Source organism: Rhinopithecus roxellana, chromosome 4 (genome assembly GCF_007565055.1).
Source record: "Rhinopithecus roxellana isolate Shanxi Qingling chromosome 4, ASM756505v1, whole genome shotgun sequence".
NCBI classification, from domain to species: domain Eukaryota; kingdom Metazoa; phylum Chordata; class Mammalia; order Primates; family Cercopithecidae; genus Rhinopithecus; species Rhinopithecus roxellana.
Window position 1 is genome coordinate 139,104,470 of NC_044552.1, and position 14,237 is coordinate 139,118,706.

At 35.7% G+C, this 14,237-nt stretch overlaps 1 protein-coding gene across 6 annotated transcripts in view; it reads right to left on the reverse strand.

The window, feature by feature from the left end:
• The window catches only part of SNAP91 (synaptosome associated protein 91), a 156,260-nt gene that overhangs the window by 19,988 nt on the left and 122,035 nt on the right, over positions 1-14,237 (reverse strand). For 4 of the 6 annotated variants that reach the window (XM_010383958.2, XM_010383955.2, XM_010383954.2 and 1 more), the window contains 4 exons: positions 9,433-9,567; positions 7,632-7,781; positions 3,140-3,170; positions 2,141-2,252 (listed from right to left, as the gene is read on the reverse strand). In XM_010383958.2, coding sequence (XP_010382260.1) covers positions 2,141-2,252; positions 3,140-3,170; positions 7,632-7,781; positions 9,433-9,567 — 428 coding nt within the window. The remainder of the gene's footprint in view (positions 1-2,140; positions 2,253-3,139; positions 3,171-7,631; positions 7,782-9,432; positions 9,568-14,237) is intronic. The other 2 variants (XM_010383957.2, XM_030929439.1) reach the window with 1 other exon arrangement.

Consider the following 14,237-nt stretch of genomic DNA (forward strand, 5'->3'; position numbering starts at 1 on the left):
ACCAAATCAGTTCTAAAAAAGCTTGTTTCTTCCTTTGGGAATTTTATTCAGATTTATTTACTCTGTCTCCCCCTTCTCACAGCAAAATAGAGGCTATCAAATGTTTCATACCTAAGAATGGAGGGCAGTCCCCTGGGCTGGAGTGCTACTTGCTTATGGTCTCAGCACCTGGGCCAACAGCACAAGCCATGTTTAGGGTCCCAGGGCAATAATGACAGTCCCTTTCACCCTCAAACCTTTATTCCTGGTTTGGAAATAAATTATGTACCATCCTAGGCAAAAGTTAGTTTAAAAGAGATTCGTAGTTTTCTACTAAATATCCTTCATAAGAATTAAATTGAAGCCCTTTATTTTATAGCTAAATATGAAAACTGTCCTCTTAGGCACTGTTTTAAAATAATGCATAGAAAGATGTAAATAGAAAAATATCTAGATTTAATAGGTATTTTTATCATTGTTATCTGTTAGAAACCGTTTCTTAAAACTAAGTTATTTCATACTGTGAACTCACCAAAGTCAGAGAACATTAAGTGCCTAAATTTCCTGCTCTCTCACAAACACCAAAAGATGAGGTGGAAAGATGAGAGGAAAATGAGTTTAGAGAACCCAAGTCTAAGCACAAAAGGTATTTTCCTTAGAAACTATGTAATTTAATTAATGCTACTAGTACTGCTTAGTGGCAAATTCTTCATTCAAAAGGCCATTTTCAGATTGATTTGAACTTATTAAACTATTTTAAAAACTTTTTATATATAAAAATATCAATACAGCTATTTAAAAGAAAATGTGTTCTAGGCCAGGCGTGGTGGCTCATGCCTGTAATCCCACCACTTTGGGAGGCTGAGGCAGGCGTATCACCTGAGATCAGGAGTTCTAGACCAGCCTGGCCAACAAGGTGAAACCCTGTCTCTACTAAAAACTACAAAAATTAGCCAGGCATGGTGGAAGGCACCTGCAATCTCAGCTACTTGGGAGGCTGAGGCAGGGGAATCACTTGAACCCGGGAGGTGGAGGTTGCAGTGAGCCAAGAATGCACCATTGTACTCTGTCTCAAAAAAAAAAAAAAAAAAAAAGAAAAGAAAAGAAAATGTGTTCTACATCCCAAAACTCAGATATTTAAATCAATTTCTGGAACACAGTATTTTTAATGGTGTGTTTCTAAAACATTTTAATTAGAATTTATATTAATTTACTTCTTGCATGTTTGTTTGGCTGGCAGAAGTGAATGATGGTTAAGAATTAATTCAGGTAACAAGGAAAGGATGACATCAAGAAAGCCTTAGAGATGGGTTTGATTTAGATAGGTGGAGGTGGTAAGCAAAGGTGGAAAACTGCCAGTAAGTTTGGGAAACAGTGATTAGCTTAGTTTTGCTAAACACAGAGTGTATATAGAAAAATTATACATTTTGTTACTCCAAAAACATGTTGTTTTTGTGTCATCTAATTTCATGGAGCAATAGTTAGTCTTTATTTCCAGTGATATGTTCTTTCCCAGAGTGAATGGCAGTATTGATATATTAATAGAAGTTTAAAATACAGAAATGAAACCTATTTAAACCTTATAGAAAATATAGTGTGAGTAGTTCCAATTTTTTAAATGGTGAGCAGAAGTAACAGGATTTTAAAACGAACTTTTACTTACACAATAGAAAACTGCCCAATCTTTCTGGTAAGAAAAAAAGTTATTACTTGGTAAGACAATCAGAAAATTTGGGCAAGAAATATGATAAGATAGATAAAATGATCAATGATATGATGTGCTTTTGATAAATCATTTTCATAATTTTACAAATATGGAAGTATAAATATTAATTAAAATATTTAAAAATTTTAAAAGGTCATAATCATTATCAACTATAAAGTCAATGGAATCTGCATTTTGGTAACTTTTGCACCTTGCTTAGTTTTTGCATCTTGCTTATTTACTCTCTCTCCCCCTTCTCACAGGAAAATAGAGGCTATCAAATGTTTTCATACCTAAGAATGGAGGGCAGCCCCCTGGGCTGGAGTGATATTGGCTTATATTTCTTCAATCCAGAGGAATAAGTACACCGTTGGCAGCAAAGTTAGCAAAATATACTCTACACACTTGGAAACTGGCAAACTGCCTGCGCTGCCCTGGGCTCTGCCTGCTACATACCAAAGGTGCACTTGGTGGAACGCCTGCTGACCAGGTTGCTGGAGCTACTTTCGGCTGCCAGTTGGCTCCACCAGTCAACTTTTTCTCTCCAGCATTCCACTGAAGATCTCCCCTAAAATCAACCATGCAAAACAAGCAAACAAACAAAAAAACACAAGTCAGAAAAAATGGTGTGTGGCTCCTTAGATTATTTTATTCGGGTTTAAAAGCAGTTTGTTTGAGTCAAATGGTATAGTAATAAGAACAGCAGTTAAAACTTACAGAGGAATCTTGCCATGCTGTTTCTAAGAAAGCTTAAAAGCATTTGAAAAAATATCATTTAGAGTTTGGACCTCAGTAAGTACAGGAATTTCCTATCCTCTATAAAGAAAAGTATGTCAGAAAATCTAACTGAATTCATTTGTTACTAAAAATGCAAATAAATATATCATATATACTGTACACTTATATTTGTTGAATTTAAGATGCATTGATGATGGCACTTTCTGGACCTTAGAGGGTTCAGCAGAATGTTTCATACAACTGTATCATGACTGCAACCTGCCTTACAGTGATCGTAAGACACCATCTACTGAAAAATATGTCTCAATTTCAATGACAAAATATACATCTAAAAAAGAATATATTGCTTACGATTTTTACTATCCTTCCTTACAATTAATACTTCATGAAAGACTTTTTAAAATTCATGCTAGCTAGAACTATGGTAATGAATCTAGAATTTAATGCTATTAAAATATTCAAGCCACAATTCCCAAATATTTCTAGATATAACTTAGTGACAATCTCAGAGATTGAAATAGATTATTCCTTTTCATTGCAAAGCAACAGTTTGGAGCTTCCAGTAAAATAACAACAAAAATCTAGGATGAAATGAAAAAACCAATTGTGAAATTATCTAGCATGAGAATGAATACTCCAATGAGTAAAATGGTTGAGAGTCTCAAATGAATATAAATATACTGTCAAAAGGAAATCACATAATTTCCAAACACTTACTTTTTTGATGTGGTACCAGAAATTCCAAGATCTATAAATGGATAAAAGAAAAAAGATTGTAAATCCCTATATTCAGCTTATATGATAGGACATTTAAAAGATCAAAGAATCAGAAGTCTATAAAAAAGTCCTTATTTTGCCTAGGAATGACTGCATTCAGTTATATAGAAAACAAACTATATTAGGAAATATTTTCATAAATTAAAGATTTTCTTTTACTTCATGTTAGACTTAAAGATCCATTTTAATGTCAACTTGTGTCCAGAAAAGAGCAAACATACCATGTTTGATGTTGCTATTTTAGAAAGGCTGCTATCTGGGGACTTGGTTAGTAAATTGTTCTCTATACTGGGATAAAACTTTCCCTAAATGATAAAGGTGGATCACCGTGCCTACACTATTTGTACAAATGATATTGCTTATGCTGAATATCCACTTCCGTTCTGCAAGTCTGAAATTTTGGTACATGCCAGGCAGAAAGTGCCTACATGATCACTGCCCAATAAAGACTCTGGGTGTGGAGTCTCTAAAGGTCTTCTTTAGGCATAAACACCTCACACATGCTGCTGCATTTTTGTTCCTGGGTGAAGGTATGTTCTTCTCCTCAAGGGAGAGACAGAGCATAAGGAAGTCTGCATGTGGATTCTTCTAGACTCTGTTTGTCTTTTCCCCTTATCATCAGCCGTGTATCCTTCCTCTGCTTCCGTAATAAATCTCAGCTGTGAGTACAACAATGCGCTGAGTCCCACGTGTCCTTTTAGTGGCTCTGTGAATCCCTTGACATAGTCGGCTTAATCAGTCTGCTCTAATGTCAATTCATTTACTACTTCAGAAAATATTTATTGAGCATCTACATATGTCAGGCACCATTTTAGGTACTTGGAACATGTTAGTAAAGAAAACAGTCAGAGAGTCCTATCCTGGAGAAACTTGCGTTCTGATGGTGCCAGACAGATGACAAAATAATAAAAAGGTAAATGATATAGGCTGCTAGAAGGTGATATGGAAAGCTTATGGGAAAAATAAAAAGGAAGGGCAGAGTAAGTGGGGTTGAGGGATAGGATAAGCATGGGGCTAGAGAATATTACACAGGGCACTTGGGGAAGGATTCATAGAGGTGAGACTTGGGCAAAGCTGAGCAGAGATCTGGGTGAGAGCTTTCTAGGCAGAGGGAACAGCCAGGACAATAGCCCTAATCAGGTGAATAATCAATGTATTAGAGGATGAAGTTAATATTTATTTCTTACCAAATCTTGGCATTACAAAATAGAATAAGGTATATTTTAACTGAACACCAAATATAAAAATGATTACACATAATTTTAGTTATTTTTTTCTTTTTTAAAAGACAAAATTCATTTTAAAATTTATTTTTCAATTAGACTATAAAACTAAATCTATATGTATTAAATGATTAAAAAGCTAAACCAAGTATTTATGCCTGTTCATGTGAAAAAGCAAAAGAAAGCAGAAGTGTATCTTACACATGTATATATGAATCCCTCGTCAAATTTTGTGGCAGACAGGAATGAGCACCTCAGGGCCTGGGCCTCTGTTGCAAGCTAGGTCTCCTGGGAGGAAGGCTCTGGGATGGAGATTAGCATGCAGGAGATTTATTTTGAAAGGGAAGAGAGGAAACTGTGATTGGGCAAGACTGCAATGCAGTCTCAATAGAAGCCTCAGCTAACACAGAAAAATGTTTTATAAAAACATTTTTATTGAGATATAATTCACATACCATAAAATTCACCCCTTTAAAGTACATAATTCAATGGTTTTAGTTTATTCACAGTGTTAATATAGAACTTTTTTTGTCACAACAAAAAGAAACCCTGTACCAATTAGCAGTCACTCCTCTTCCTCTCCACTTCCCTCAGCCCCTTGAAGGCCCAGTCTACTTCCTGTCTCTATGCATTTGTCTATCATGGACATTTCATATAAATGGAATCATATATGAAAATACATAGTCTTTTGTGTCGGACTTCTTTCACTTGGCTTGTTTTCACAGTAAATCCAGTTGTAGCATGTATTAATACTTCATTTCTTTTTATTGCCAAATAATATTTCATTATGTAGATATATCATGTTTTGTTTGTCCATTCATCAAGTGATGAACATTCGGGTTGTCTACTTTTTGGCTATTATGAATAATGATACTATAATCATTCGTGTACAAATTTTTGTGTGCATACACATCTTCATTTTCACTCCATACACCTAGGAGTGGAAATGCTGAGTCATACGATAATCTGTGTTTAACATTTTGAGTAACTATCAGACTTCTTTCTATAGCAGCTAAACCATGTCACATTTTTACCAGTAATGTCTGTGGGTTTCAATATCCTCATCAATACTGGTTATATGTCTTTTTAATTATCTCCATCCTAATGGGTATAAAGTGATATCTTATTTGGTTTTGATTTGCATTTCACTGATCAATAATGGTGAGCATCTTTTCATGTGCATATTGGTCATTTGTACATATTCTTTGGAGAATACAGGTGCTTGGGTCAAAAGGTCTATTCAAAAAACATTTTTGCCATTTAAAAAACTGCATTATTTGTTTTTTCATTATTGAATTGTAAAAGTTCTTTATTCTGAGTACAAGTCTCTTTTCTGATAAACAATTTGCAAATATTTTCTCCCATTCTATGGTTTGCCCTTTCACTTTCTTACTGGTATTGTCTACAGCACAAAAGTATTTTGATATATTCCTATTTATCTTTTTTTCTTTTGTTTCTTGTACTTTGTCATATCTAAGAACCAAACATAACCTAATCTAAGGTCATAAGGATTAACTCCTATGTTTTCTTCTAAATGTTGTATAGATTTAGCTCTTACATTTGGTTGTATGACCTACTGTGAATTAATTTTTTTTGTATAAGGGTAAAATTTCATTCTTTTTCATGAAGTTATTTAGTCTTTTCCCAATATTTTTCTCCTGAAAAGAATGCCTTTTCCCTCACTGAATGGTCTTGGTATCCTTGTCAAAAATCATTTGACTATATATGTGGATTTATTTCTGGGATCTTTATTCTATACCTTTGGTCTCTATGTCTATCCTTATACCAGTACCATTTGTCCTGATTATTGTAGCTTTGTAGAAGTTTTGAAATTGGAAACACAATTAATTCAAATTTTTTCTTTTTCAGGATTGTTTGGCCATCACTCTAGCAGGTTAGCTTCTTTCAGCTGGGATTATTCTCAAAGGTGGTTGACAGCTGAGGGCTGTGTGTTGGTGGCACTTTCAGCAGCTGGAGGTATGAGTCCTTTATTTCTGAAAGGGGATACATTATAGTATGCAGAAAAAACAATCACTTAGTGAGATGAAATTTTAGTGTAGGAGGAAATATTCAAATAACCTCTCCCTAGGTGTTATAAGAGTATTTTCATGGTTGCTAAAACCACAGGGAAGGAATGGAAAACAAAATGTATGTTCACAGGCAAATTCACAGGTAAAGAAGTCTGTATCAGTGATCTGCTAAACTTATAATACTGCCTTGAATATTACATATCTACAGTGGTAAACCCATTCACATGCATACAAAATTCAGAATTAAGAGCAAAGGTCGATCTTTATAATAGCTGCCTTCCTCCCTAGGACTCTCTCCTTCACCCACTCAGCTCTAGTCACTCATCTCCTGCATGTCCCTTGAATCTGCCACGCAAACTTCTGCCTCAAAGCCTTTGCACTGACTATTTCATTTTCCTGCAGATGTCCTTCTTTAGATCATCACATAGTTTACCCCTTTACCTTCAAAATCTTTGCTCAAATTTTACCTTCTTATTGAGGTTTGCTTTAACTCCTACCCTGCAGCACTCCCAGCTCTCCTTTGTCTGTTCTGTTTTTCTCCATGGAACTTATGATCTAACACACTATACAATTTATTTATTTTAAAGTTTGTGTCTGCCCTTCCCAAGTGCCACAAGTACAGACATTTTTATCTGTTTTGCTTACTGGTTTACCTCTAGAGCCTGGAATAATGCTTGGTACTCAATAAATATTTGTTGAACAAATGACTGAAACTCAGTTGGATACTTAATTTATAAAGATACTGTGCTTCATGTAAGTTACTCTATGTTCTTATTTCCAAATTAAATGGAAAGTTAAGTGCTTACTACACATAATACACTTGGTTTCATACTTGTATATGCTCCCTAATTAAAACTTTAATACTTTAGATTACAATGACATGGGTATTGCTCATGAGCCAACGGTATAGGAACTGTTTGTCTTCCAAGGACCTGCACTGGGTAAAGCACTAAGTATTTCTATTCCCTCCCTGCTATACTCACCCATAAGAGACTCCAGAAACAAAACATATGAGATGAGAGGATGAGAGAGAGAGAGAGAGAGAGAGAGAGAGAGAGAGAGAGAGAGAGAGAGAGAGAGAGAGAGAGAAAGAGAGAGAGAGAGAGAGAGAGAAAGAAAGAAACAAAAAACAATTCACATACGCTTCAGTTAAAAAAAAAAAAAAACTAGATTACTCACTGCCTACTAAGCTGGCAAGAGAAGAATCAAGATCACTTCCAAGTGCTTTGCTGGCTGCCATCGCAGGACTGGGTGGTACCATTGAGACAGGTGCAGGCTGCCCAGCTGGTGCCATAGTTGGCATCAAAAGATCACCTAGACCATCAAACACTGGAAATCAAATGGACTAGGTTCAGAATAATTGAAAACAAAAAAAGTTCATATGCAAAATTAAAGCAAAACTGTCTTTTGATAAACTATGGAAACAAGTGAATACACAATCTTATAAAAGAAGGCATGTAATTCACACTTTCCATGACTGTAACACCAAGAAGAACATGTCGACATATGTCTACTCATAAAGTATGAAAATACTAATGAACATGAACAAGGATGGAAAAAAATCTGTATAATGTATAGGAATGAACACAGACTTTGCAGCCAGAACTGGGCTTCAGTTCAGCTGCATGCCTCACTGGCTATACGACTTTAAGAAAATTACTCTCTGAGCTTTTTAGTTTTCTCATCTGTAAATGGGGAAAGTATGACCATGGCTTTGTTATAAATATTAAATTAGGTGATATATGTCATGTGTTTATTATAATGCTTGCTTTATATGGGCACTCAATATTGCCATTGTTGCTCTTATTCAAGAAAATAGCGAAAAGACTTCTAATGTGCTTTATGGTGAAGTCTAAATAATTTACTCTGAAAACCTAAAATGTTTACTTTAAAAATAATTCTTAAATGAGAAAACAATGCATCTCTTAGCTTCCTACAAAATTAGGAAACAAAATAACATCTGATATAACAGTCAGCATCTAGTAATAGGTACCTGAAAAAGTTGATCACATTGTAGAAGTAATAATTTTGATTTTTTTCTCTCTAATTAGAGCAATCATTTCTTGTTGTAACTCTAAGGGCATAAGTAAATTAAATACTATTTTAAATATCAGGGATCAAATGCATCACTGATGGCTCCTGATCACCAAATAAGTTACTAATTGTTCAGTTCCTAGAATACAGAAAGTCCATTCAAAATGCAGACACATAGCATTTGCATAAGACATTGCTAATATGTTATCTATGTCAAAAACTTTGTAGTTATAAAATTTTATCAAAAAACTATGCATATCTACCACAACAACTACTATACAATAATTTTAAAGTGAAAAAGGACAGCATTCAACTAGGCACTGGCAATAGAAGCAACCAAATTGTCAGGCAGAGGATTTATTTGGGGTGTTTCTGAAACACATTTAATTGCCGAAAACTCACCAATTGAAAATTTGTAGTAAGGACCCAGCATGGGAAGAGTAGAATGGAAGAGAATACAAACAAAATGACAGCAGTGATGAAAGGTTAAAGGCAGGCAAAGAATACTATTTGTGTCTCAACTTCATAAAACTGAGGGCCATGCAGGCTTCAGAAGATGTAAGCAACAGCAGTGGGAGTGTTCACATATTCAAACACTGTACAAAAATTTAGTACAAAGTATTTGTTTTTCTTTAACCATCTCTAAACCATGTGCATGTAAGCTCAGGCAAATAGCTAGTGTGAAGATTAAGTTAGATTTCTGCTAAAAATAAACAGAAACAGAGAAAGGATTGCAGGTTATTCTTATGGATACCAATATGTACTGTAAATTTTAATTTAAGTTACTGAATGAGAGATTTATTAATGTTTTATAAACCAAATTACCACTCAATATTTGCTTATTGTAAATTTCCTGATAGCATACTAACCTTAGGTAGTTTTTATTATTATTATTATTATTATTACCAGGACACATGAAAAGAATGTTTGAAAGTCACTGCCTCACCTGATGGATCAAAGGAGCTGCTGCTGGAAGTTGAAGGCGTTGTCCCAAAAGCTGCCTCAAAATTGGGCTGTAGCAGGTTATTCTGAGCTGGAGTCACTGGAGACGGGGAAGGGGCCATGAAAGAACCCCCAAATCCTGAAAAAAAGTTCCAAAAAAAATAAGCAGAAATAATATAAAGGTGGGTAAAGGCCATAAAAACAGAATTTAAAAAGTTATAGAAAAGTGAAAAGGAATTGATTGCATGTTGAGTAGCAGTGAGTGAAACAGAGTAGCTCTGAAAAGTTGTTCAAGCATAATATTTTTATATCTGATATGCATTAATGAGAGATTTAATTTAATTAGAAATAAGATAGCACACAAGTATACCCTTATTAAGAGGAAACTATAGCAAGTATATCTATTATTACAATGAAGTATATAAAACAAAGAAGGTATCACTAGGGTTAAAATTCAGATATTGAAATTTTATGTTTCTTCAAATCATAATATCTGGTTTCAGAAAATGTTTACTGCAAATTATAATAAAATGCAAATACAAATCATAAAAATACACATCAAATCTTTAACATCTATCATGTTAGCCCCACTAGCCCCACTGCTGTTACCACCAGTGCAGATCCCTACAACACTGCTCTCTGGATTCATCAACAGTCATGGAGTGGGATGGCATCCTGTCTCTAGTCTAGATCTCCTCCAATCTAGTCTCCACAGTGCAGCCAGAGTGATCTTTCCAAGTGGAAAATGTTGACAAAGTTACTTCTCCAAAATCTTCTATCAGCTTCCCATAATTTTTCAATTCATATAATTTGAATTCCTTTGGATAGTGATCAGGTCCTTCTGTCTCTACCCACTGGCCCCTGCAGCAAAGCAGGCTGCAGCTGTGATCCGCCACTAGCAGTGTCAGATGCCTGCTCTAGGAGGAATTCTTTGCTCTCACACTGCTACCCACTACCAGCTGCACCCCACCCACATCCCCATATACATGCCGAGTATTCTCAGCACTTGGTACATGGCCCCATGCTACTCTCATTACATGTATTTATCTCCACTGCCCTGACTCCAACCCCAAGATGGCTTTATGAGGCCAGGAACTGTGTCTTCTTTTCATGCTTTTTCCACTAATATCCTGCATAGTGCCTAAAACACTGAATTAATGCTTATTAAATGAAGGACACTTTTGAATATGAAAGGTGAGGACAAATCAAAGACTACTGTAAAGTAATCCAACCTCAGCTTAACTATTTATCCTTTGATGGCTAGAAGCAAAACATTTCTCTCAATCAACAGACAGAAACAGAAGCAGAGATCACTCTGTATTGCTGCTGAACAAAAATATACAACCTGTGAAGGAAGTGATTTCTTAACAAGACACTGGATGATATTCTATTATAAAAGAATTTATTACTACCAGAAGTCATTCCTGTATACAGCTTAAGTATATATTCCTTTCAAATCCAGCCACATTATCTCTTTTTCACAAACTGCTTGCCAAAACAGTGTTTCAGAAAACATCCTTAAGTTTATATTCCATAGAATCAATATACAATTTTGAAAATGATTTCCACTAAAATTCTCTACTATTTTCTAAAGAAAGTGGCAATGCTGTTCAAGTTATATTATTCCTAGAAATTGACAGTGATGTGGGTTTAGGCTTTCCTCATATGTGTATGAAAAAATTTTAATTTGGAAAAAAAGTTACTTATTAGATGATCTTTACAGTTCATGATGGCTACTTTAAGTGATTTTAGTATTTGAATGGCATAAGTATCATGTAACTTTCTTTACTGGAGAAGACATTCTCTAAATCAGTAAGAGCTTAGCCCAGCAAAGGTAGGTTAAAAGTAATTATTTTTGTGAATGTGACCATTTTGATTTTAGGAAGATTGGTAGCTGTATTAATGTTGATTTTTAAAAAACATTATCCTGCACCTCAAGTTGGAGTGTGTCTGGTTAATTTAGGCAACTGTTGCCTAAATTATGTTGTGATTCTCTTTCTATAGGTGAATGTAGAGAGAACCTGACTCTTGACTTCTTAAAACTTGGCCACGGAAAGGACAATTTATTTTAGAATCACAGCAGATTAGTGTTGGAAAGGGCCTCAGGATCATCTGATTCAGTCCTGTCATCTCATGGCTAGAAGAAATGACTCTAAGAGAAGTGAACACATTGGTAAGCTTCAGCAAAAAGAGGAAAAAGAGTGCATTTACCTAGGACACTCTGCTTAGTGCTATTTCCACTTTATGCTAAGATCATATCTATAGGTGAATAAATAAAGCTGTTCACTGAAAGAAACATAGCTCCTTCTCTAAGAAAATTAAAGGTAAAGTCAACATTGGCCTGAGGTTCACCAAGTGCCAGGCACTGTTCTAGGTTTCCTTTTTTAAGGTGAACCATATGAACAACACGAATGACTGATATTTGACTGTTTTGATCCTAGAAAACCAGCAGTTTTAAACGGTTCAATCTAAAACACACATTAGCTTATCTAATCTTTATAACAACCCCATGAAGTTCAAAGATGAGAAAGCTGAGGTCAGAGATGTTAAATAATTTCTCTAAGGTCATATGAAGGCAAATGGCGGATCCAGGATTCCACACAGGAATTCTCCAGAGTCTGGACTCTTTGCCACTGTACCACACAGCCTCTTTCCCACATCCAGAAAAAATGCTGTAGTGGTAACCTTCCTATACATTTATAAAATTTTCGAGATCTGGCAGGATGACTTTTTCCCATTATACTTGGTTCTTATGAAGTAAGTGCCCTCACAAGCCTAGAATAATTAAACAGCTATTAGGTGATATAAAATGACCAACTGATGTCAAAAAATTGCTATAATGAAGAACTAAACAGGAACATTACAGACATTAATGAAGAGTTTGAGGAATTCCTCCTGGTAACTAACTGAAAAGTTTTAAGGCCCTGGAATAGAGTTAATAGGAAAATCTAAACAACTAATCTTTCTATGTGGTTCTAATGTACATTAAGAAAGATGTTTACACGGGTACAGTGGCTAATGTCAGTAATCCCAGCACTTGGGGAGAGGTTGTGGCAGAGGATCATTTAAGGCCAGGAGTTTGAGACCAGCCTGGTCAATATAGCGGACCTCATTTTGTATATATATATAAGCCAGGGGGCATGATGGCACATGCCTGTAGTCCCAGCTGCTCAGGAGGCTGAAGTGGGAGGACTGCTTTAGCTCATCAGTTCTAAAGGCTGCAGTGAGCTATGTTCACACCAGTGCCCTCCAGCTTATGCAACAGAGAGTGACCTTGTTGCTTAAAAAAATAAAAATAAAAACAAAAAGAAAGGTGCTCTATGGAATGGATTGGAAACAGGGTAAGGCTTTTGTGCATACTGTAGTCATATTTGAACTGTCCTACATTATAACTGAAGAGCCAACTGTTTTCAGGTACTCAAGCATCTGTTGACACACTGCTTTTTAATCACAAATGATTAGTCTTATGAATGTATTGTTCTAAACGGGAGTTGCCTAGACACTTAATGAAGTTCTATTGATTCAGATATAACAAATCTGACTGGCATAGTCTACTTGGTCTGTATAACACATCATATTGTTTCAGTTGCAAGAGTACAATTTTTTTTTTTTTTTTTTTTTGAGATGTCTGTCTCGGTCTGTCACCAGGCTGGAGTGCAATAGCACCATCTCGACTCACTGCAATCTCTGCCTCCTGGGTTCAAGGCATTCTCCTGCCTCAGTCTCCCAAGTAGCTGGGATTACAGGTGCATGCCACCACACCCAGGTAGTTTTTGTATTTTTAGTAGTGATGGGGTTTCACCATGTTGGCCAGGATGGTCTCAATCTCCTGACCTCGTGATCCACCCACCTCGGCCTCCCAAAGTGCTGGGATTATAGGCGTGAGCCACTGTGCCTGGCCACAAAAGTACAATTTTAAAACTATTGCTACAGACACTCCCACACAGGATGATAGAATTGATCCTCTGTAGACCTTTACCCTTTAGAGGAAATTTTTACTTTTTAATTCGACACTGGGCATGTTTGTATTTTCAATTCAGTTCAAGGACCTCTGTGGCTCATTTTAAGCAATTAATGTGGTTAAGAGAACAAATGCAAAACTACAAAGAGCCTCATAGGCTGGACCATATAGTCCCCTGTCTTTGCAATTAAAGATAGGATGTGAAATACTCTTATACTAGTACAGATTTATGGTGCAGTCACCCTAATATCATGTCTATTATGGAAAAACATGGTTGTCCTGCTTGATGCCAACCTCAGATGTTAGGCATATTCCTCAACACGCCTAACTTTCTTAACAGTCCGTTTTTACCTTTGTCATCCAGTAATCTGCCTCTAGCTTTCAAACATCTATATTTTCAGTTGGTATATTTTGAGCAGTTTGACAGCTTTAAGCTTCACTGTATGAAATATTTACTTTTATTATTTAAAAACTTAACTTTCAAGTTTTTATTCAGATGCTACCTGAGATATGGATAATACCTTTATCCTACCAGTAATCTCAATGGCTTGGAGAGAATTACTCATTGTTGCTATGGATTCTCCTCTCTGCTTCCCCCTCTCCCCATTACTCCCTTTCTTCATTATTTTGAGAATGATTTTTCTAGTCTGGCCTCATTGGAAGTTGTCTTCTCCAGAATTTTTTATCATTTCACTATATTGCATGCACCAAACACCTTAAAATTTTTACTCAAGGGGTAGAAGACGACTAAGGCCATATTTCAAGTGCTGTTTAATTCTGGAATTAGTATTATCCTGACAGTTCTAGAACTGAATTTGAATAAAGAAGAATAATAGTTTTTACGACAG